The sequence below is a fragment of the Python bivittatus genome, unplaced genomic scaffold, assembly GCF_059951505.1.
Source record: "Python bivittatus isolate LINGU-HERP-01145 unplaced genomic scaffold, Pbiv_v1 ctg000590_np1212, whole genome shotgun sequence".
NCBI lineage: Eukaryota > Metazoa > Chordata > Lepidosauria > Squamata > Pythonidae > Python > Python bivittatus.
This window is the reverse complement of record NW_028277086.1, coordinates 3,928,796-3,952,821: the sequence shown is the minus strand read 5'-3', so window position 1 is coordinate 3,952,821 and position 24,026 is coordinate 3,928,796. Positions and strand designations below refer to the sequence as shown.

General features: G+C 45.7%; 1 protein-coding gene across 10 annotated transcripts in view; it reads right to left on the bottom strand.

Annotated features, from left to right (window-relative positions):
- The window catches only part of TSNARE1 (t-SNARE domain containing 1), a 311,118-nt gene that overhangs the window by 146,933 nt on the left and 140,159 nt on the right, over positions 1–24,026 (bottom strand). For all 10 annotated transcript variants that reach the window (XM_088148899.1, XM_088148893.1, XM_088148901.1 and 7 more), the window contains one exon: positions 2,008–2,098. In XM_088148899.1, the coding sequence (XP_088005025.1) occupies positions 2,008–2,098 (91 nt within the window). The remainder of the gene's footprint in view (positions 1–2,007; positions 2,099–24,026) is intronic.

Sequence of the window (24,026 nt, the reverse complement as noted above, 5' to 3'; positions counted from 1 at the left end):
GAATTTTTGAAAGAACAGTTTCAATGCATGTGGAAGATACCAAATTTGAGAAACTTGGATTCAGCTGGTAGCTACAGGCTAGGAGAAAGGCACTGGCCCTTTCAAGAACTTCATGCATATGGAAGAATAGCAGAATGGCATCTTCATGTGCAATGAGGTCACATTGCACATAACAGGAGAGAGAGAAAGGAATGAAATGGTAGAGTTCTGAGCTATTAAAACAGATTCCAGACATTTGCACATGGTCTTATTTTCTTAATGCTCCCTGACATCAGCCTCCTTGATGCCCTTTCGACATATGAGACTACAACCCTTACCAGCATCCATTTCTACGTTTATTTTTAAGAGTAGCTTAATATAAGCAACTTTGACTGAGAAAATTGAATTTTCAGAGGTTTAAGTATAGGCATCCGAAAGAGAGAGAGAAAGGATGATATCGTGTGAACTTGAGGAGACAAGTTTGAAAGGGCAGTGTGTGATTTCCTGCTCTGGAGCACCCTGTCATGTACACTCACACATCCAAAGAGACACTGCTCTTTTCAGTTGACAGCAGAACCCTGAGAGTAGGACAGTTAACGGAACTTTCTGATAGGCATTTTTTGCCCATAAAAGAAAGGGGAGGTACTTCTGAGTTAGCAAAGAAGGTGGAGGGAAGAATAATTAACCTCCAGCACTCTTTCCTCCACCTTCTTTGCTAACTCAGATGACTGGCAATCCAAGATAGATCTAGATGGTGCTGACTGCTGATGGTTTGTTGTGGGGTGGAGGAGAAGATGGAGAAGACACTCAGAAGTAGAGCTGGGTGAGATCCAGGGGAAAGTAATTAAAAGGAGGGGCCTTTGAGGATAGATCTACCCAGCACAGATGGTCTTGATGGAGGAGAATGGAGGTGGGGGGGGGTCCATCCCCTGCCAAGAATCAGCAAGAGAAAGAATTCCAGCTAGTATGGTTAACTCTTAGAAGGAAATAGGGATAGAACAGAGAAGTATCAGTGCTCATATTTAGCCAACACACTGACAAAGCAGGCTTTATAAATGCAGGAAGCTTTACTCTGGCATTGAGAAAGAGTTCATTTTAAAAAGGCTCGGTGACCTTCTTCTAATTCACCCAGTGTTTTATTACATTATGGCCATTGTTATCAGTTCCAGGGAGTGGGAAGCTGAGAAGGAGGGCTCGTAAAGGAATACAGCTCAGACATGGAAGTAAATGCTTGTGTTGCTTTACTGTGCATGTTTTGGTAATAAAAAAGAGAGAAAAGCGAGACGTCTTGGTTTGTATGCTGCATCCTGAAAATTCACAGAAGCCCTTGGGACAGATGGAATTTGTGTTTCAGCTGTCATTTTTTGGGTCCTTGCAGTTAGCTCTGGATGCCTACATGTTTAAAAACAGAACAAGCTCAACTTCCTTTGCAAAGAAAATGTCAGTGACCTTGGTGGCCGGTTTCACAGATCATAATATAGTTCGCTGTGTAAAGCCAGCTATCCTAGTTTGTAAACCAGTTTCCTCCTTAGCATTAGAAATGAACCCCGTCACTAAAGCTCCTTATAAAACTTCAGTTAGTCCAGGTTTGTGCAACCTTTTGATGGTAGAGGACATCCCTGAACAATTTAGAAGGTTTCAAAGTGAGTGGTGGTACTTCTCTCATGGATTTTATGTGAATTTTATTAAGGGTTTGGGAGCTGTCTTGGTCTTTTATTTATTTTTACTGTAATATGCCTATTTTAGGGCTTGACTGATTCAGTCCCATCTAGTTGGTGTCAGCTGTTCTGGACCACACAGATCTTCTCCAGGAAAAATGTTAGGACTACACCACATTTTTAATCTGGCGTGAAAATGTGCCTCCAGGATTCAGCAGATAAGATCAGAGAGGGCTCTGATGGTTGAAAACTTATTGAAGACCTCCACTGTAGGTTGTCCACTCTTAGGTTAATGCAGTATGTGAACCCAACACTAAATTGCTCTGGAAGTCACTCAGGGTTTCACTTGTGAGCCTCAAAACCTACTTACCCTGGAAGAGCTTCTGATGCCCTCAGACAGCTGTCGGATGGCACTTGTGCATGTAGTGATGGTTTTGTTGGTCTCTTGTTGAGTTGTGTGACTGCAAAAAAGCAAACAAAGAAACGTCAACATTTGTTAGGAGCCTTCGAGTCAGGCTCAGCTCCAGGTAACTGCTTGGAACAATGTTTGGGACATGTTGACCTCCATCCATATCCCATCCTGTAATGCTTCCAGGAAAAGTTCAAATGTTATTTCAACCCGTAAAAGCATAGAAAGAAGTTCATAAAAGTATTCCTTTCAGATTTCAGTGCTGGAAGAACATACTTCTATCCATTGGCTAAATAGATAAAGGTTAAAATTAAGCCAAAAATAATGCAGATATGTCCATATAGTGACTAGAAGTCAAGCTGAACTCAAAGGAACTTTACATTCTCATGTACCATTTAAAATTAACTAATAGATGTCATCATTTCTTTTCTTCTATCAACTGGAGAAGCAAATGTGTTGCATTGTCATAGACTGTAAACCCAGAGCCAATAAAAAGCTTCTTGCTTCCTGACCTGTCAAGCCCACCAAATAAGACCAAACCTTACCCCCAACATATTCCTAATAAAATTCTTCCATATGAGAAACTCATGGAGAAAATCTATCCCTGTGGTCACTAAGAGTCAACACCAACTTGATGGCATATAATAATTAATACTAGAAATATTCATTAGGTCAGTGTTGTCCAAACTTGGCCACTTTAAGATGAGTGGACTTCAACTCTCAGAATTCCCCAGCCAGCCCATGCTGGCTGGGGAATTCTGGGAGTTGAAGTCCACTCATCTTAAAGTGGCCAAGTTTGGACAACACTGCATTAGGTTAATCTCTTATGATGGTTGATATCCCACTTTTCCTCAAGTTGCTCTAAGTAGCTTACATGGAACCCTTTCTTCACTTTATCCCCACAATATCAACTGCATGAAGTAGATTGGGCTGAGAGAAAGCGTGTGACCGAAGTCATCCAGGGACCTTCAATGGCTGAGCTAGAACCCAGGTTCTTGCAGTCATCGTCCAGTGACTTCAACACTACACCATCTTTGTTCTTTTGCTGTCATGGTGTCAAGTCCACAAAGTCCAAACCCCAATTTAGAAGAATTCTCATGAAACCAGGCCTGGTTCAGATAAATGCTCCTTTATTGGTTGGTACATGCAGCTTGAAGCAAAGCATTGCTAAAACGAAAGCCTGTGTAAAGTTCCCTCTACTTATTCCCTCCCCCCACCCCACCCCCGCCTACTACATTGGCACCAAACTCCTTTCTCACAGAATGGTGGCCTTGCACATTCCTCCCGTTGATTACACAGTTCTTCCCAGCCTTCAGACTACCACCGTTTTTGTCTGTATGCAGGTCTTGCTGTAAATTCCCATATCAGTGTGAGCGCCTCTCCATCTCATAGCAATAACACAAACACAACTATAAACTACCACACACACCCCAGATACAAATGGCAGAATCAAATCAAGCAAACACCCATTGACTGCTATAACTTTTTAAATTGATATTTGATTGATGTAGGTTCTGACACATGGACTGCCAGAGACCCCTTCCGCTGATCTTTAACTCATCTCTCATCTCTAAAACAAGCATGATTCACCACCCTGAAACAAACCAAGTTTAAATATATGATTTGATTAAGTGCCAACCAGTCTGTGTTAACTTTTAGTGACCACATAGATAGATCTGTCTTCGATTTGGCCTTTGGGGTCTCTCAGTGGTACATTCGCTGCTGTTGTAGTTGAACCCATCCATCTTGTCAATGGTCTTTTCTTTCTCTTTCCTTCAGCTTCTCCCAAGATGGTGGAAAAATATTAATTTACAATATAATGCTTATTTAATTACTCCAAACCTTTTAAATATAAATTGTTAGGCTTGCTCTTGCTTCTGTGCTGATATGATATGACCCACTGACTTTTGGCAGGGTTGGCTTCAAAAACTAGCCTAGCTATTTTCCTCTGAACATTTGAGTCTTTGGAGTAAAACTGGAGACCCGGCCAGTTTCAGGAAGCCCATGCTATCAAGTTGGGCATACAAGAAAAGCTATAAAGATGCCATTTTAAAAAAATGTATTTATATATCAAATGTGTCACTGCCCATCTCGTTAAAAAAACTACCCTTGGTGGTTTACAAAGCAGCTAAAATCAATTAAAAATACAGTATTAAAAAAAATGTTGTAAGTTAGAACTAAATGTTGAATTAATTACTCTGTTGTGCAGATTTAATATAATTAACCTTGGACATATGTTATGTGGATGTATTGATTATTTGAATTCCATTACTTTTGGTTTTAATTCTTTGAACACCACTCAGAGTCATTGTTATGAGATGGGCAGCCATGTTAAATTGTATAAGCAGACAAACTAACAAATACATAAAACAATACTGTGAAATTTAACAAGTGATTGGCGGGAATAGAGTCAAATAAACAATATGAAGCTTCTATCCTATTTTGGACAATCCGTTTAAAATTGCACTGTTACCAGTGAGAGACACACTACAGGGGAAAGATCTCCCAGATGCAACTTTCCTCCTTAAAAGGAATAATTGAAGTGATGAGAAGGGTAATGTTTTGTTTTGCAGGGCAAAGAATTGCTGAAAAATAAAAAAATAAAAATCTTGGGAATGGAGGTTGAACAGTCAATCTGATATTTCCCATGAAACTCTTCATCTATCTATCTATCTATCTATCTATCTATCTATCTATCTATCTATCTATCTATCTATCTATCGTATCTATCTCTTTCTATCGATTCATCCATCTATTAAGTGCATGTCATACATAACCCTCACGCTATTCATCAGGTTGAACAATATTACGCAGAGCCCAGAAAAGGATTAATAAATAGTAAGCTAAAGTAATTAAAGACATAAAAAAAAAAAGAAATATAATCTCTTCCACATTCCATGGTCATCCCCAGATGACCCATCAGTGTTGGTCTCTGCTGTTCACAATGGCTCTGGTCAACTGAGGCTTCGACATAGCACTTTTGGAAAGATAAAGCAGGTAGGCTAAGTTTCTAGCCTTAATTGTGCCATGCTATGTGCTATTGATCTCATACAGAGATAAAAACTGCTTGATCAAGTGGCTTATGATCCACGGAAACCGAACTAGATGTGGTTTTTGCCACATAATACTAACTAGCCCCTCTGAAAATGAGATCCTCTTTCTTTGCAGAGAACACTTTGCGTACTTATGACTACCGTGACTTCATCAATATGTACAGAGGCTTTAACTTTAAGATCTCATACAAAGGTGCTCTGGGCTTTGATCTTTTTTGGGGGGGGGGGAACTGCCTATCTTCTCTTAATGTCACATAATTAGATATGTTCATTGTATATGCTTCATCTTAATCCTTAGCTGCCAATCCTGACATCGGTGGGAGATACCAATGAGAAGTACTAACCATCCTAGCTGATTAGAAGTTGGCGAATCATTTCTGTATTTACTGCTAGGATTAAATATGATCTCACCAGGCAAAATGGTAATGTAAAAGATTCAGCAGTAAAATACAGCCAACCACTTTCTCCATTTGATCACTCACCTCCAGCATTTCATTAACATGCCACAATCTAATAAATCTGACCTGTTTATAGGCACATAAAGTCTCACCTGGACTTTGAATAGGAAGAGTATTGATGCTCTGGAACTTTGGTGTTGGAGAAGATTCCTGAGAAGACCATGGACAGCCAAGAAAAGAAACCGATGGGTCATCCAACAAACCCATTCAGAGTTCTCTTTTCTTCTCCTCCTCCCCAAATATGGAAAATTGAAAATGGCTTTTTCCTAGTGGTTTAGCACTATGCAACTGAAGCCCTACACTTAAATTCAATGGTACAATGGGGAGGGGAGGGGAGGGGAGGGGAGGGAATGATAGAGAGTGGTGAAAAGGAGATGTGGGGGGTCATGTCTTGCCAGGGGCATCTGCAGGGGAGGTCAAAAATTCAAGATGGTAGCCATAACTATGCAACTGAAGCCCTAGCCCTCTTTTAACATGCATAAAAGGGTCATGGCTGCCATTTTGACTTTTTTGACACCCCTTCCCTACAGACGCCCCTGGGGTTTGCCCATTCTTCCTCTAGCACATGTTCTTGGAAGAAAACAATTACAGCCACCATCACTACTTTTGTGTGCCAAATGAGACATTACTAGGAATTCTTTCATGACTTCTTCTCCTACCTTAAAGTCAAAATCAGCCTGGGCAGAGAGTAAGTTGGATCAGGAAAAAGCCCTTCCTAACACAATTACTCACTTTCAGTAGGGGGGGAAAAAACAAAACAGCATACAGGAACTCCTTGTGACTCTTGAAGAAATGTTCTTTCTATGGAGACAGAATTGGTAGTTCTTCGTCGATGGGAAAGCATTACAGTGTGTGCCACTTTACAAGAGCTCCTGAGAGTGTCAAAAGAAGGAACTGAGGTGGAACAGATGCTTGTAATCAAAAAAGAAACACACAGCAATTGTATGCGCCATACCCAGCAGTCCTATAAATAAGAACTTAGCATACCACAAAGACAATGGCTATTCAGCCACAGAGCAGCCCTTCAGACACATATTACTGAATTAAAAAGGGAGAGAAAAAGGGGGGGGGGAGAGAGTGAGAAAAGATTAGAGCCCTGCTTGTGCATCTGGATGTCAGCCAAAGCATCAAGGATGGAAACCCACCGTACAGCAGGTTTTAAGAATGCTTTGGGACCTTAAAGGATTAGGAAACATGGCCTTGGTTCAATGACCCCTGTGGTCTTTTTTTTTATACCTTGATTGTTCCAGCGGTTACAGGATTTGCTGTTTCAAGAAGGCATTGATTTAACTACTTGGTTTAAGAAAATCAGACTGCCTTCCACCATGTTCCCAGCTCAGGTTGTTTCATGCACGTCTTTGATATGAGAATGCCTAAATGAGTCATTCAGATCATGCAAGTAGGTCTGGATCCACGTGATTAACGAAAGTTGGTGTGGGGACTTCAATGCATGGTTTAAAAGAGGCTAAGACATATCACTCAAAAGATACAATGTTCCTTCAGTATCTGCAGGGGAAGAATGGGGGAGTGATATCATACACGCTGTGACTTCATTGGGGAAATTGCATCATTCAGACCATCTGCAATCCTGGATCTGTGTGCCAAGGCCTCCATACTTGACCGCATGTCCAAACTCTTTGCTTGAATATTCTGTGCATCTGAACATTGTCCCAATTCATATTTCATTTTAGCTCAGGGTGGGCCAAGAGATATGGATATGCTCTAATGAAAATGGGTTGGATCCAGATTTGGTTTATATCCACTGAAACAGCAGGACTTAAGTTAGATCAATATTTCGTTGAACCTGCTTGAACTGACTGAGTGAGCCTACTCAAATGAAGTGAGGGAGAGCAAGTGAACATTTGGCAGAAGAGTTCGACATGAGGACACAAGGAAGAGAGAAGACTGACCAAAGAAGCTGTGTATTTGTGCTCATGGACCGAAAAGATTGCCTCTTTAAAAATTACAGGTTGCAACAGGCATGCCTTGAAAGCGGCTGATTTTCCATGGCAGGTGAGTGACTTCATGCTGACTAAGCAAAACTTACTGCAGAAATTACAGAAGGAATATAAGGCAGCCAGTTTCTAAGCAGTGATGGAAATGAATGAGCCAGCAGGGAAAGTTAGTAGGAGTTTTCTGGGGGAATTTGGAAGAGAAGAATTCCAACAGCAGCTTCCTAACACATTTTCTTTTGGTGTGAACAGGATGTATTTTGCTAATGATGTTGCCCAGTTGGGTAATGAAACAACTGCAATCAAACAGCCAAGCTCAGAGAGCACCCAGGACTCCACAGTTCAACCCTGAGCTACAGATATTCTCTTCTGGTATCATTGAATTTTGAAGAGCCACAAAGAAAGCTCAAGAAACAGGTTCACGTGGTGCTGCCATCCATCCTCTGAGTCCATGGAAGAGAAATGGAAAGGAACAGAATAATGCTGCAGATGAAGAATTATCTACCCAACAATCAGGAGAAGTCTGGTAGCACCTTTTCAGACTCCCATTTGATTTAAAAACATAATAAAATGTGTTAGTCTGAAAAAATGCTACCAGACTCCTCCTGATTTTTGGCTACCATTGACTAACGTGACTATTCTCCTACAACTGGCTACAGTGACAGTATTTATGGCAGAAACTTGGTTTGCAAGGCCATGGTCTGAATTATCTGGATGATGGACAGTTAAAACAAGGATACATCTCACAAGGATGGCTGAAAAGCTGTTTCACTGGAGAATGGTGAGTCTGATTAGGAGGAGTTTAACTGTATGGTAGTCAGAGAAGAAAACCCTAAGGAAAGGACCTTAGATAAAGATCTGTACACTGAAAAAAAAAAAAAGAGGTAGGAATGTTGCTGTGATAAGGCCTATTAAACATACAAAGAAAAATCAGAAGAACACTGGCTCATTAAGTTCATGGCTTATCTCTATATTCTATTGTTCAGAGTTTGATAAATACAAGACATGCTTCAAGTCTTAGTACAGGAATAGAAATATCATTTAAGAGGTGCGATGGAGGCATGAGTCCCCTAAGTGGAATATAGAAATCAAAATGTACCATTTGTCCACCATGAAGAGAAAGGAGGGAAGGGCTGAAAGAGTGGCATTGCACATTAAATGCAAGCGGAAGTCCCATGTGTGAGGCATAATCCAGAAAGCAGGTCTTCGTTGCCTCCAAATACGGGAACACACTGTCCCTAAAAATGTGCCTGCCTCATTCACTATTCACTACCAGAAAGGCACTGATATACTTTATTTTTAAACAGGTCTTTGACACCTAATTGATGATCACTGGGCACCCAATTTTTCCACAACTTTTTGACTGAAAGTTTTGGGTAAGAGGCATGGTTATTTTATGGGGTGTTTTTAGGGCAGTGTATACCACCCACACCTTTTGAGTGTGTGTTATAAAAACATCTCTAAATGTTTAAATTAGATAAAATGAACAAAAATGGCAATACTGTAGAGAGCCTTTAAGTTCAAATAAGCAGAGGGACAAAGAAAAACAATACTATCATTGGGGTCTATTATTTGAAATGTGATTTTCAGAGCCCATGAAAGAGGATGGCAAAATATCAGAAGTGCACACTATTTTCCCATCCTTCCTTTATCAGGAAAATGAGGTAGTGACATCCCCTTCGTATCAACAGACAGTTAAGCAAGAGGATCAAGGAATTCCTCTCCTACTGAACCTTAGATAAAGAGGATGCTGGAGGAAACATATCACTCCTTTTCCCTTTCAATAAATCTGGTTAAAGAAGAGAGTGTCTTGCTTTTGAGTTGTAAGTGGCTGCTAAAATTTTACAAGGACAGACTATTTGCAGTCTTCCTTTATCATAAAAAAATAGCTAGCCGCCTTCTCTCTGCATCAACACACAGTTAGCAAAACACTCAAGGAATCCTTGCCCTAATGAACTTAAATAAGGAGGATGCTAAAGCAAAGATATCTGAAACTTACCCATATTCCTTTTCAATAAATCAGGTTAAAGAAAAAATGTCATGCTTTTGATTGTAAGTGGCTACTAAAGATGTGAGACTATTGTTCAGAGTTTGATAAAAACACAAGATGTGCTTTGTGATTAAGCGACCACAGGTGATATGATTGGCGATTTGTAACCTGGGTGGCTTTTGGCAACCACTATGGAGATGTCACTCATCTTCTCCCAGCTAGCATCAAAGGTTCTGACCAGGTGTTATTGTTTTCCTCCATGCAACCACTGAGGAATTGTTGAGTGGTACATCTGTAGCGCTGGCCAAAAGTTCTGGATGGAAGCCCCAAAGAAGAAGAGGTCTCTTGCAGCCTGGGTCCCAACTGGTTTGAGACCATCAAGATGGCTTTGCTGAAGCAAACTCAGGAGCCTCTTCACTTTGGTGGCGCAAATCACAATCCTACCATGGCTTAAATCACGTCAACAGTGTGAATCTCCCACACTTTGTCCTAGCTTAGTTTTTTAAGGGATATGCAATTGCAGTCCAGTGTCTATGCATTTATAGATTAGTGCAACTATCCCCCTCCCTGCTGTATCATAGGATAGTATTTTTGGCAGGTATTTTTTAAATCTATATAAGACCCCCCTCCTTAATTAAATTTGTGCTATCCTATGGGCAATAGGCTTAGTTAGAAAGTTAATCTGACACATCTCATTCCACCTTTATATTAAGCTAAAATTAAATGCCACAAGATATGAAACACATAGCACCAAAGCGAACTAAAATGATGAAATGGCAATCAGGAGTAAAATATATCATAACTCACCAACTGGGAACTCCAATCATCCAAGCACCCAGGGAAAGAACCAGGTCTTAGCTACCTTTTGAGAGGCCTGCAGGTCAGGACCAACCATATAGAGTCCACTGGAGTTGGGCGGCCAATAAATTTAAACAAATAAATAAATAATATCAGGAGAAGAGATTACTCCAAAGGGGAGTGTTACTACTGAGAAGGCACATCTCCTGGGTCCCAAAGGTGACATTGTTTTAGAAAAGGATCTCAGGGTGAGACCTTCTCTGTTGGAGCAAGTGGGATGGGTACATTTCCTTGGGAGCAGACAGTCCTCCAAATCACTTGGTCCTATGGGTAACAGGACATAAATTCATCAAAATATGATCCAAAATACCCCAGGCACGGTTAGCAGCAATTTTCATACAGAGACTCTCCTGCAGGACCAAGAAGGCTGACTGAAAGAGCCAGATCTCTGTGGCTTTTTGAAAACTCAAGAGCATGGGGCTGGTTTAATCTCTGGGGAAGAATGTGGCAGGAGGAGGAGGAGGAGGAGGAGGAGGAGGAGGAGGAGGAGGAGGAGGAGGAGGAGGAGGAGGAGGAATGGGAGGGAAGAAGACGCTGTCTCCAACTCAGATCTGAAAGGGTAAAGTCCATCAGTTCTCAGCAACTTCAGACACACTTCAGTTGCATCCACAGATCGGTTTTCCTTCCAAGTTCCTCACCTTAAAGAACTGGTGAGATGCTTGGGTGGGATTTCTTTTCAAGTGGTAAAAGAGACACGTGCTTACAAAACATGAAAATGCAGCAACGTGTACAAGTTTCCCTTCCAGCATTCTATGTGTAGTATTGATGACAGGCTCCTGATCATTCTATGTAAGGAAATTGAGGAATGACTTGTATGAAAGAACCATTAAGGATGGATTTGGAGAAGCTATTACTTTTCCAATTACTAGAGATTGAAGCAAACCCAAAATATCCTTGCCTTGATTTTGTTAGGGTAAATGGGGACAGAGAGAAACTTGGGCGTCTTTTCAGAATTCTGTCATTATACAGTACTCTGCTATAATAACGGAGAGAGTTTGCTGTAGTGGTTGAAGGCAACAGGCTAAAAACTGGGGGACCATGACCTCTACTCCCACCTTGGGCATGCCAACTTGGGCCAGGAACTCTCTCTCAGCCCTAGGAAGAGGAGGCGAGGGCAAACCACTTTCAAAACGTTGCCAAGAAAACTGCACAGATGCCAGGAATCAACACTAACTTGAAGGCACAAAATTCTATTATTATTATTATTGGTGGCATAGTCAGCCAGATGCTTAGACTGGGTATGGCATTTTTGTCCACCTATCAAGTCCTTATTGTTTGATGGTGTTAAAGATATCGTTGCAGGATGTGAGCTGCTCCAAGTAAAGCTGCCTTTTGCAATGGACTGATGGTGATTTTGTCAATGCTCATGGTCTTCAAGTGGTGCTCCAGATGTTTTGGGAACACACTCAAGGCACCTATAACGATTGGTCCTATCTTTGCTTTCTTTTGCAACAGATATTCTACTTATATTTGCAGGTCTTTATATTTTGTAATTTTCTCCAGTTCTTTCTCTTCTATTCTGCTGTCTCCAGGTATTGCAATGTCCACTATCCAATCATCATCATCATCATCATCATCATCATCATCATCATCATCATCATATTATGCAACATTCCTGGAATCCCTGCACTGTTGGTGTCTTCATCTGGCCTACTCTGAAGGTCTGGCATGCTAAAGGTCAAGAAGAGATGCCCTTGCCTTGAGAAACTCACACTCAAAAAACATTTTGCTATCCCTTTGACATATGCTCAGGATCTTTGAGTCCCTATTGGATTTTTTTTTTTTTTAATGTTTATATGTTTGCCTTCAGGCCACTCATGATATGATTTCTTTTCTTTTCTTTTCTTTTCTTTTCTTTTCTTTTCTTTTCTTTTCTTTTCTTTTCCCCTCCCTCCCTCCCTCCCTCCTTCTTTTTTTAATTGAATGCCACCCATGGCTGTTGGGAGTCTGTTGGCCTCTAAATTGTATAAATAATTAAAAAAAAAACTTTGTCATACTAGAGTGGAGTAGGGACCAAAATATTTATTAAAATTTGCTTGAAGGTGAAGCTATATTGCAACTCTTTGGGCATCTTCTGCAATTTCTCATAATTTTCGTTTGAATCAACTTGCTCCAAAAGAAGAGAAAGGAGACAAAACAGCCTACCATATAAACGGACGGAAGAGAATGAAATGAAAAAGTGGCGGAGCAGAACATAAAGGTAAACCATTGATTAATCTCCAGAAAGAATGGAAAGCAGAACCTTGGAGTTACATCTACAGTTTGTGTTTTTATTGCATTTTTCCTCCAGGCATCTCTTTTAATGGAAAAATGATACATAAACACAATCTATCCATCCAATAAATGTTTAAATCAGGGTGACATGACTTCCTTCTTGGAAAACCACTGGATATATAAACATGGAACTACTGATGTTCCCTGAAGCAAGAGAATACTCTAAAAGTGTTAAAGTGTGAATAATAATAATAATAATAATAATAATAATAATAATAATAACCTGATTGCTGATATGGGCAGCATAAAGGATTAGCTAATTTTTCATCAGTGGATTCATGCCTCTAAGTAAAGAACAAATACAAATAGTTATAAATGGGTTGGCCCTGTCTAACAATGAAGAAATACCACCTCAATTTGTCCTCCAGCTTTTCTTCTTCAGCTTGTACATGAAGGATACTTACATACATATACACATCGCATACTTTCTGTTTTACTGCTGAAATAAACACAATGAAATTGCATGGCTGTAGCATCCTGGGACCACACCACAAACTCTTCTTAAGTCTCAAATTGCACCCAGACCCATCCTTTAGACATTTTGTTGGCTTTAAACAAAGGCCATAATTTTGTATCATGGAGCATCTGGACTAAAATAAAACACATGGTGAGATGTGACTTCTCCTTAGTGTTCTCCTAACTCTAGTCACCTAATCAGAAGAGACATGCTGTTTGGTCAATCAATGTTGCTCCAGCCTCTAGTGCTGTGATCCATAATAAATATTTTCATAGGGTCATATTTTATTTTCAGTAAGGGCAACTTCAATTTCTTCTACAGGCCCATTGTTAGAATTGCTCTAGGAGAGTTTGCTCTTTGAGTTGATGAACAAAATTTACAAAATATGGCTGCTTCTGAATCTTTCTTAGGATACAACTGAGGCTTAATCTCCTTTATCTACTAGATAAAGCTACCACCAGGTTGGTTGATACAAAAACTTCCTGGTTGTTCTCCACATCTGATTCCCACCTAATGAGGGACCTGTCCATTTGGGATAAAGATGGAAATAGACTCCATGAAAGAGTGGATGTTATATATTTTAATGAAAATGGGATCAGTCAATGTTTGCTTGCTTCTTTATCCTTGTACCTCTTGGGAAAGTCCTTGGTGCAACTCCGCAATTGAGAGCTTAGTCTGAATGTTTGCAACATCTTTTCACATTCCATTTTAAGAGTCAAAGTAAGTTGCAGAATCCAACATCAGCCCCACCTCATCGCCCCCTCTTATTATCTTGCTCAATTCATAATACAGATGAATTCAAAAGCTTTCATACTGTTATGATCTGGAAATAACCTAATGTCAGATTATCAACTTCTAAGAGTCCAGCAGGGCCAGAAGTCAACATGTCATGGACAACCACTATACTAAAATATACTGTGATACATTCTCCACAAATACCCTTATGTCTCTCTTTTTCAGTCTAACTTTTTTTTCTCTTCCTGTTAACTTACTAGTTCTTCCATGTTTGATTCCCTGACACAGACCACAGTTTTCAGGGTTTGTTGCAGAATAGGAAGCAAATTTGGTCTTCTCAATTTTGGTCTTCACAAACGTTGTGAACTTCACCACTCAGATGGAATAGCAGAAATCAAGTGTTCCACTTCATTTCCCCCCCCTCAAAATGCTATGACAGAACTCAGCATACCCTTTTAACAAACATTTGCATCTGAATGTGTACTTTGAAAGAAATAAGCATTAAAATGGGTGCATTCAAACATGTACATTCTGAGATGATTAAAATGGCTCACAGATTAATATGGGGAAAAACATATCAGAAATTAAAAATGCACATCAGACATAGGCAGATTTATTCACCTGTCTGTATTCATAAATATTCAAGGAAAGCCATGAACCTATTCTGACCCACTAGTATGCTAAATTCACAGCAGGTCTGGTTGGAACCAAGCGTGAAGTAATCTATCTGAGATCTTAAAAGAAGAATCTAGGAAGATCACTCCTCTGGAAACCCCCAGCACTAGCAGGATTACCACTCACAATCGGAACTTGTGATATGGAATTAGATATGTTCTAAACATGCCGAGATGGGAATGACATGACCCCACAATGTTCTTATCTTCCATTTGAATTCAAGATGACAGAAGGTGATTGGGCCTGCTACAGCTTCCCACCAATTCCAAAATATCCACTGTTTGAATCAAAGGGGTAGGAACATTCTGAAATTTGATTAAAAGAATGCACGGCCCCATCTGAACCCAAGGAAGAGATTAAACAGTGCAGTGCAATCATCCTCAGGGATGGTGATGGTGGTGGAAGTATTATATATTCTGAAAATTGATTACAAAACAGCTTTACTCCTTCCAGGACAGGTTCTATAAGGGCACATAGGTAGGGAACAGTAGCATATTTTGCAGCAAGTCAGTGGGAAATTAAAGAGTTGGGCCACTATTTCCTTAGCAATGGGCAACTGCCTGATGAAATTTTCTCACTAGGGTTAATGGATGTTCTGCCTTGCATAGGTTTTCTGGGAAGATTCTGCAGAATGCAGATGGTCTTCCTTGCTGTGATAAGACGGGAGAGGACAAAACTAAGGGAAACAGCAGACATGCTAAAACTCGGAGAATGGAAATCCATGACGCAGGATTGCTTCACCTATAAGGCCTTGCCCTAAGCATCAATAGAAGACACTTGAAACTCACTAGCAGCTTGTCTTTCACACACACAGTTACACCAACATGCACCAAAGCTATAAATTCAATGTCTTGGTTTACACCTTGCAGGAAGCCACAAGGTTTTCAATCATGATCTGTTGATTAAATCATAATAGCTTAGTCGATATATCATACTCAGTATCAAACAAACCATATATGCTCTCATATGATGCATGAACTGAACCATTCCACATGTACCTCCCACTGCAGTGGACAGGAATTTATTGCATGTTTGAAATGTGGAAAATGTAATATTTGTTTATTAAAAGCAAAAAAAAAAAAAAAATTGCTTAGCCTTTGTTGCTAGTCAAAGGTCTAGCTCTAAGAGGAAGTTAATAAAGGGCTGATAATGCTATGGATATTCTAACCTATCTTTCCATTTATCTTCAGCCTTCCTCCATCTAATTATTAGTTTCTTCAAACACATGAATATGATATTCAAATTTTAAATATTATTTTTCATCTTTAAAATTAGCACAGAATCGCCAAATGAAGGACTGGAAGGGACTGTGGAAATTATTCAGGCCAACCATCCTTTGACATCTGGGTTGGGCTCCTCTGGACATGTTCCACTTTGTATAATAGGGGACCCAGAACTGGACACAATATTCTAGGTGCAGTAGAATATCTCTGACCAGTGCTGACCAGAGATATCTTAGCACTATATATCTCTTGATGCAACTTTGAATGATTATCTTGGCTATTTTCCAACTGTATCACACAGTTGGCTTGTGATTGACCAAGGTAAAGTTTTCAAGTACACTCACCGGGTATGATTATCCAGTTCGGTACCCATTTTGTGGTATCATAGTCCAACCCACATTTTACCATCTTATGGGACACACAGTCAAATGTTTTGCTGAAGTTAAGGTATATGATGTCTACCATATTCTTATGGTTAACTAACTGGCCCTTCTAAGAAAAGGAATTCAAATTGGCTTGGCATTATGTATTCTTGATAAATATATGTCTAGCTTTTGCCAAACAGAGTATTATTTTCTATATGCACACAAACAAACTAAATAGTAATTCAGCATTTTGCCCAGTTTCGACCCTAAGATATCCAGCTGGTAATTACTTGAGTCTTCTTCTTCTTCTTCTTCTTCTTCTTCTTCTTCTTCTTCTTCTTCTTCTTCTTCTTCTTCTTCTTCTTCTTCTTCTTCTTCTTCTTCTTCTTCTTCTTCTTCTTCTTCTTCTTCTCCTTCTCCTTCTCCTTCTCCTTCTCCTTCTCCTTCTCCTTCTCCTTCTCCTTCCCCTTCTCCTTCCCCTTCCCCTTCCCCTTCCCCTTCCCCTCCTCCTCCTCCTCCTCCTCCTCCTCCTTTTCTGAAGAAAAGGGATTCCACATGAACTCCATGATTTATGGGGGGGGGGAGAAGGAGGAGGAGGAGGAAGAAGTAGTAGTAGTAGTCATTGGGAAGGACTCGATAGGTGGATAAAAATGCCAAATCCAGTCTAAACACCTGGGTGTGTGACCTGTCAGGTTCGGTCAGCACGAGGCTTCAGGGAAGCACGGGGTTGCAGGGAAGCTCGCAACCAGACCACGCGGAATCCACCGGCAGTAGCTAGCGGGGAAAAGAGGAACCGAAAGCGCCGCTAATTAACGAGCCACCTGTGGCCAGCTAAACAGGAAAACCGCAGCGGAAGCTTTTAACTATGAACTGATAACGGCGCGAGCAAGCAAGGAACGGGGCCGCAGGGCAGCGAAACAAGATCGCAACGCAGCACAGAACCCGCGGGTCTGCACGTAGCAGGGAGGGACCAACCCAGCCGGAGGGGGACTGGCAATCAAGGACAATGGACTCTGACCGACCCTGCCATCATGAACGATCAGGGGGGACATTGGGGGGCCTAATAGCCCACAGCTGCAACGCGATCACGAGGCGGGAAAAAGCGCGGGAAGGGGGGAATATAACAAGTGATGCAATTGTACCAAGCCAGTCCTGGCTTTGCTTGTGACTACTACGTTACGCATGAGTAAACCTTCTTTGTGAACCACACGTGTCACGAGAGTTTCTCTGTCGAACGGGGCAAATCTCACATAAAGCCAGGACTCACCGTCAGCGCTACCCGGTACCACCGAGGAGCGTTTTCTTTCTCAATACAGGCATGACCAGCGACGAGGAATCCATGGGTCAGCTGGAGCGCGAGGGATCCAGGCTCGCGGAAGGGCGGTCGGAGCCACCCGGGAGCGACGGGGCAGCGGCCAGGGCCGGGCGCACTCCATCCGAGCGGTGGTCGATGGGCGTGAACCAAGGACCAGACGATTCAGGCGTTACGGTGACCCGGGGTTCAGGGTTCCGGAACCGTGAGTGGAGCGAGAAATTCGCCCGACTAGAGGAGAGAGTCGAGCGACGCCTAGACGCCGTGGAGGCGATGCTCCAGACCCTACTACAGAGAGTGGGGCCACCGGCGGTGAACGAGGAGGCGAGCGACAGGGGGGGCGGTCCGACACCCCCGCCGGCACCACCCACGGCGCCCCGGTCGGAGGACCAACGGGCGGCAGACGCCCTGAGACTTCGAGGTATCACTGGGAAGTTCTCAGGGGACCCCGAACAGCTGCCGTACTTTCTGACGCACGTCAGGGGGTTCATGCAGAGGGGTGGTCACCTATTCGCTAGAGACGAGGACAGGGTATCCTACGTGGCCGAGCTGCTAGATGGCCAAGCAGCCAGCTGGGTGATCGGGCTGTACGATGCCAACGCGGCGGAACTACGGAGTTTCCCGGACTTCATGCAGGCGCTCCGGGACAGATTCGAGGACACATTGAGCGCCAAGCGGGCGGAGGACGACATCCTACAGTTCAGACAGCGGGGCAAATCGGTATCGGAATATGCCCTGGAGTTCCGGAGGTTGGCCGAGAAGCTCGCGGTCTGGCCGGAGTCCCTGAAGGTGAAGTATTTTAAGAGGGGACTCAACCCAGAGATCCTGGAACGGGCACTGGGGCGGGACGACCCGTCCACAGTGAAGGATTGGATCTGGCTGGCCGGAACGGCGGAATCAGCGTGGCGGCAGATCCAACAGAGCACAAGACGACGGGACCAGGCGAGGGACCGGCCGAGGGAGAGGACCCCCGAGGAGAGACAGAGCGGTCGACGGCAGTCCACCGGGAGGCGAGAGGCGACCAGAGCCCCGAATCTGTGCTTCCGATGCGGAGGCAGAGGCCACCGAGCGGCGCAGTGCCCGACGGAGCGGGAAGGCGTCCCACCACGGCCCGAAGTCAAAACCCCGCGTGCGAACGGGAAAAGGACCGGTGACCGACCGCGGAAGGGGGCAGTGGCGGCGGTGACCGAGAAAGGATGCGGGGGGTGGTCGACCCCGGAGACAGCATCCTCCGGAGAGGACTCGGAGCCGGCGGGAAACGAGGCGCGCTCGCACTGAACGGCGTCCCAGTGCGAGCAGGGGAGTCGAGGCGCGCGGACCCAATAGGAGACGAGGACTGCCCACCGTTCCGGGTGAGGATACACGTCCGGGGGTGAGATCCGGAGGGGAGGCGCAGCTACGGGCGCTACTGGACTCGGGCTGCACCCACTGCTTGATGCACCCAGCGGTGGTCTCGGGCTACAGCTGAGGCGCCTCCGGGAGCCCATTTCATTCAGCCAGTTAGATGGCACGCTGGCAGGGGGGGGGCCAGCTCAGTATTACACCGAGCCGGTCCAGATGACGATCGGGAGTCACCGGGAAGAACTGAGGTTCGTGGTGGTCCCGGTGGCCGACTACGCGGTGGTACTCGGCTTGGCGTGGCTGCGGCGGCGGAACCCACGAGTCGACTGGACGGCGGAGGCAGTGCGGTTCGGGGTCGACAGACCGGCGAGGGGCGAGAGCAGAGGGGACCGAGCCGTGGAGACGGAGGCAGCCGCAACCACAGGCGGACAAGCGGAGGGTCCGGGACACCGGGAGACGGGGCGACAGCAGATGGGGCCCGAGACCCGGGCGGCAACAGCAACAGCAGCAGCAGCAGCGCCGGGACCCCGGAGACCCGCCACGATCCCGAGGCGAGGGGAGGCAGCGGCGACTGGCGAGGCGACCGCAAAGCGAGGGGCCGGACCCGGGGAACCCCCGACGGGCGGCGGAATCCCGAGGCAGTATCGAGACCTGGCGGCAGCGTTTGGGGAGAAGGAGTCCGACCAGCTCCCACCACACCGGCCCAGTGATTGCGCCATCGAGCTAGAGCCAGGAGCAACCCTGCCTAAGCCGAAAATGTACTCCCTGTCGAGGAGGGAGATGGGGGCCCTGCGCGAGTTCATAGACAAGAACCTAGCGCGGGGATTCATCCAACCCGCGAAGTCACCATTAGCGGCCCCGGTGTTATTCCGGGAGAAGAAGGACGGCTCGCTCCGTATGTGCGTAGACTACCGGGGGCTGAACGCAATCAGCACGGAGTACAAATACCCCCTCCCCCTGATGAAGGACTTGATGTCGCATCTGTCGAAGGGGAGGGTGTTCACAAAACTGGACTTGCGCGAAGCCTACTTCAGAGTTAGGATCCGCGCAAAAGATGAGTGGAAGACGGCGTTCAACACCCCGCTCGGAAGCTACCAGTTTTCCGTGATGCCGTTCGGATTAAAAGGGGCCCCGGGGGTATTTATGCAGCTAATTAATGAGATGCTGCACGACCTACTCTACCGGGGCGTCCTGGTCTACCTGGACGACATCCTCATCTACACCGAGACCCTGGCGGAGCACGTGAGCCTGGTGCGCACGGTGCTCCAAAGACTGCTGAAGGCACAGCTGTACGCAAAGCTCTCGAAATGCGAGTTCCATCGAGAGCAACTAGACTACCTCGGCTACCGAATATCCAGCCGGGGAATTGAGATGGACCCGGCGAAAGTAAGGGATGTCCTGGGCTGGGAAGCGCCGCGAACCCGGAGGCAACTCCAAAGCTTCCTAGGGTTTGCGAACTTCTATCGTCAGTTCATCCCGAACTTCGCCCAAATCGCCCTTCCCCTAACCGACCTGCTAAAAACCAAGGGCACTGGGAAACCCCCCAAACCCAGCATGGCACTCGCGTGGACTGCAGAATGCCAGGGGGCGTTTGAGGAACTAAAACAGCGGTTCACCGCGGAGCCGATCCTGCGCCATCCCGACCCAGACCGGCGGTTTATAATCCAAGTGGATGCATCAGACGTGGCAACGGGAGCAGTCCTGCTCCAACCCAGCCCGGAGGGGGCCATCCACCCGTGCGCCTACGCCTCCCGCAAATTCACCGAGACGGAGAGGAGGTGGATGGTGTGGGAGAAAGAGGCGTACGCGGTCAAGTGGGCGCTGGCCACGTGGAGGCATCTACTGGAGGGGGCAACTGAACCGTTCGAGGTGTGGACGGACCATAAGAACCTCGAGGCCCTGAAGACCCCGCGTAAGCTATCCCCCAAACAGGCACGGTGGTCCCAATACTTCGGGAGGTTCAGGTTCACACTGAAACACATCCCCGGGAAGCGCAACTTCTTAGCGGATGGACTGTCTCGCATGCCCCAACACGCCAGCCTACGGGAGGAGATCGTGGACTCCGTCATCCCCGCCAGCAGGCTGGCTGCAAAGGCGGTGACCCGAAGCCAGACCAAGGGGGAGCGACAGGACGCGGCGTCTGAAGTAAGGCAAGGGTTCGCGGAGGCGGCGGAGCGGGACGATTGGCTCAAGCAGAACCGAGAGGCGCTAACCGGCCAAGAGGGGTTGTGGTGGCACGAAGGAAAGCTGTACGTGCCCGAGGGCTGCCGACGGGAGGTCATGGAGAGAGCCCACGACAGCCGGAGCGCGGGGCATTACGGCTTCGTAAAGACACTCCACTTAATCCGGCGGCAGTTTTGGTGGCCCACGCTCCGGAAGGACGTGGAGGCGTACTCGGGGGTTGCCCGGTGTGCGCAACAGCGAAAGGAGCCAAAGGCAAACCTAGAGGCCTACTCCAGCCGGTAGCGGAACCCGACGGCCCTTGGCAAGAGGTCGCCATGGACTTCATAGTGGAGCTCCCGGAGAGTAAGGGGAAGACCGCCATTTGGGTGGTCACGGACTTATTCTCCAAACAAGCGCACTTTGTAGCGTGCCGGCGAGTCCCCACGGCCGAGGGGCTGGCGAGACTGTTCGTGCAACATGTCTACCGACTCCACGGCACACCTCGACGTATCGTCAGCGATCGGGGCGGCAACTTCATCGCGCGGTTCTGGCGGGAGTTCCTGAAGCGGGTGGGGACGAAACAAGCCCTATCCTCCGCGGCGCACCCGCAGACGGACGGAGCCACGGAACGCCTGAACGGGGGGCTCGAACAGTACCTGCGCTGCTACATGGGGCACCAACAGGACGATTGGGCGGAGCTACTACCATTCGCGGAGGTGGCATACAACAACGCCGTCCACAAGAGCACCGGGTTCTCTCCGTTCAAAGTAGCCACCGGGAGAGATTTCGTCCCCATGCCGGAGCTGCCTCAGCCGGAATCCCAGATCAACTCCCTGGACGCCTGGTTCGCCCAAATCGACGAGACCCGGCGAGCGGCGCACGCGGCATTGCAGAGAGCCAAAGCCGACTACAAGAAGCACGCGGACCGCAAGAGGCTCCCCGAGGAATAGTGGGAAGTGGGGGACCAGGTGTATCTGTCAACCAAAAACCTAAAGACGCACCAGGCATCGAAAAAACTCAGCCCGAGGTTTGTGGGGCCGTTCCCCATTTCGGAGGTCATCAATCCGGTGACCGTCAGGCTGACGCTCCCGAAAAGCCTCGGGAAGATCCACCCGGTGTTCCATTGCAGCCTGCTAAAGTTGCACCAGCTGGGGAACGCCTGGCACAAGGCGGAGGGAGTACCACCACCCATCATGGTCGGGGGGGAGCAGCATTTCGAAATCAACCGGATACTGGACGCCCGGAGGCACAAGGGGCAGACCCAGCTCCTAGTGCAATGGAAACATTTCCCAAGTCCCACAGCGAATGGGTGAGTAAAACCCACATAAGGGCGCCGGACCTAGTGCGGGACTTTTACAGTAAATACCCCGGGAAGCCGAAATAGGACCGAGGGGGGGGAGTTGTCGTCAGGGGGGCGGCATGTCAGGTTCGGTCAGCACGAGGCTTCAGGGAAGCACGGGGTTGCAGGGAAGCTCGCAACCAGACCACGCGGAATCCACCGGCGGTAGCTAGCGGGGAAAAGAGGAACCGAAAGCGTCGCTAATTAACGAGCCACCTGCGCCCAGCTAAACAGGAAAACCGCAGCGGAAGCTTTTAATTACGAACTGATAACGGCGCGAGCAAGCAAGGAACGGGGCCGCAGGGCAGCGAAACAAGATCGCAACGCAGCACAGAACCTGCGGTCTGCACGTAGCAGGGAGGGGCCAACCCAGCCGGAGGGGGACTGGCAATCAAGGACAATGGACTCTGACCGACCCTGCCATCATGAACGATCAGGGGGGACATTGGGGGGCCTAATAGCCCACAGCTGCAACGCGATCACGAGGCGGGAAAAAGCGCGGGAAGGGGGGAATATAACAAGTGATGCAATTGTACCAAGCCAGTCCTGGCTTTGCTTGTGACTACTACGTTACGCATGAGTAAACCTTCTTTGTGAACCACACGTGTCACGAGAGTTTCTCTGTCGAACGGGGCAAATCTCACATGACCAACCAAAATAATAATTCATTAAATTTATATGCCTCCTGACTCTCAGTGACTCAGATCACAGAAAAGGGCTCCAAGATGAAATCTACAGTTTTCTTCAAGACTCTTGGATCTAACTGGTATAGTCATGGAGAATTTATTCATTTATTTATGTATTTATTTACAAAGCTTATATGGCTGCCTTATACATGATAATCCTAGGCAATTTATGGCAACAGTCCATAAAAACAAAAACAAATAAACAAATATAAACCCATAAAACTCCACAAAAGACATGTGGGGGTTTTTTTTGGGGGGGGGGACTTAAATCCATTCAGATTCAGAGGGCCCCCACCCTATTAGCCTTCCAGAGGTCTGGGAAGACCTGGCTCTTCACTCAGGGCTAGGATGGAAGTAAGTCCAGAAAATGTAGAATTGGTGGGATGTTGTGGCACTGTGGTGGGAAGTATGATGACTTTTGTGGGGTTTTGTGGGTTTATATTTACGTTTGTTCATATGGAATGTTGCTGTGAGTCTCCTAGGGCTATCATGTATAAGGTGAGAAGCCATATATGTTTCCTAAATAAATAATTTCATGGCAAGCAGGCACTCCCCAACCATCTCTTGACTTTTCTTGGATTACCACTTCTTATTTCTCTGCCTAGGTCAGGTCTCTTTCAAAAGAAGGCTGAAGCAAAGTAAAGGTTGAGGACCTCTGCCCTCTGCCCATCACCTACTGCTGTCCTACCACCTTCTCCAAGTATCAGGCCCATCCCTTCCTTTTCCTTCCTTTTCCCACTGACATGGCCAACAAAGGGCTCTTTGTTGCTTTTAGCTATCCCTGCAAGATTAATTTCCTTCTGTGTTTTAGCCTTTCTAGCCTTCTTTCACAAATATTTGCTCCTTCCTGATAAAAATCCTTTGTGATTACACCCATCTTCCATTTTCTCATATGGCCTTTTAAACTTGTAGCTCACTGAGAAGCTTCCTATGCATTCACAATGGTTTTCTAAACTGCCCGCAAACCAGGTCACAAATGGGTTTGAAATTCACCTTGGAAAGCTATTTTGATGGAATGTTTATTCGTTTGTCTCAGTATCTTAGTCTCAGAAGGAGGCACACTTTGACTGCTCAATGTTCACGCTAACCGAGTGCCACT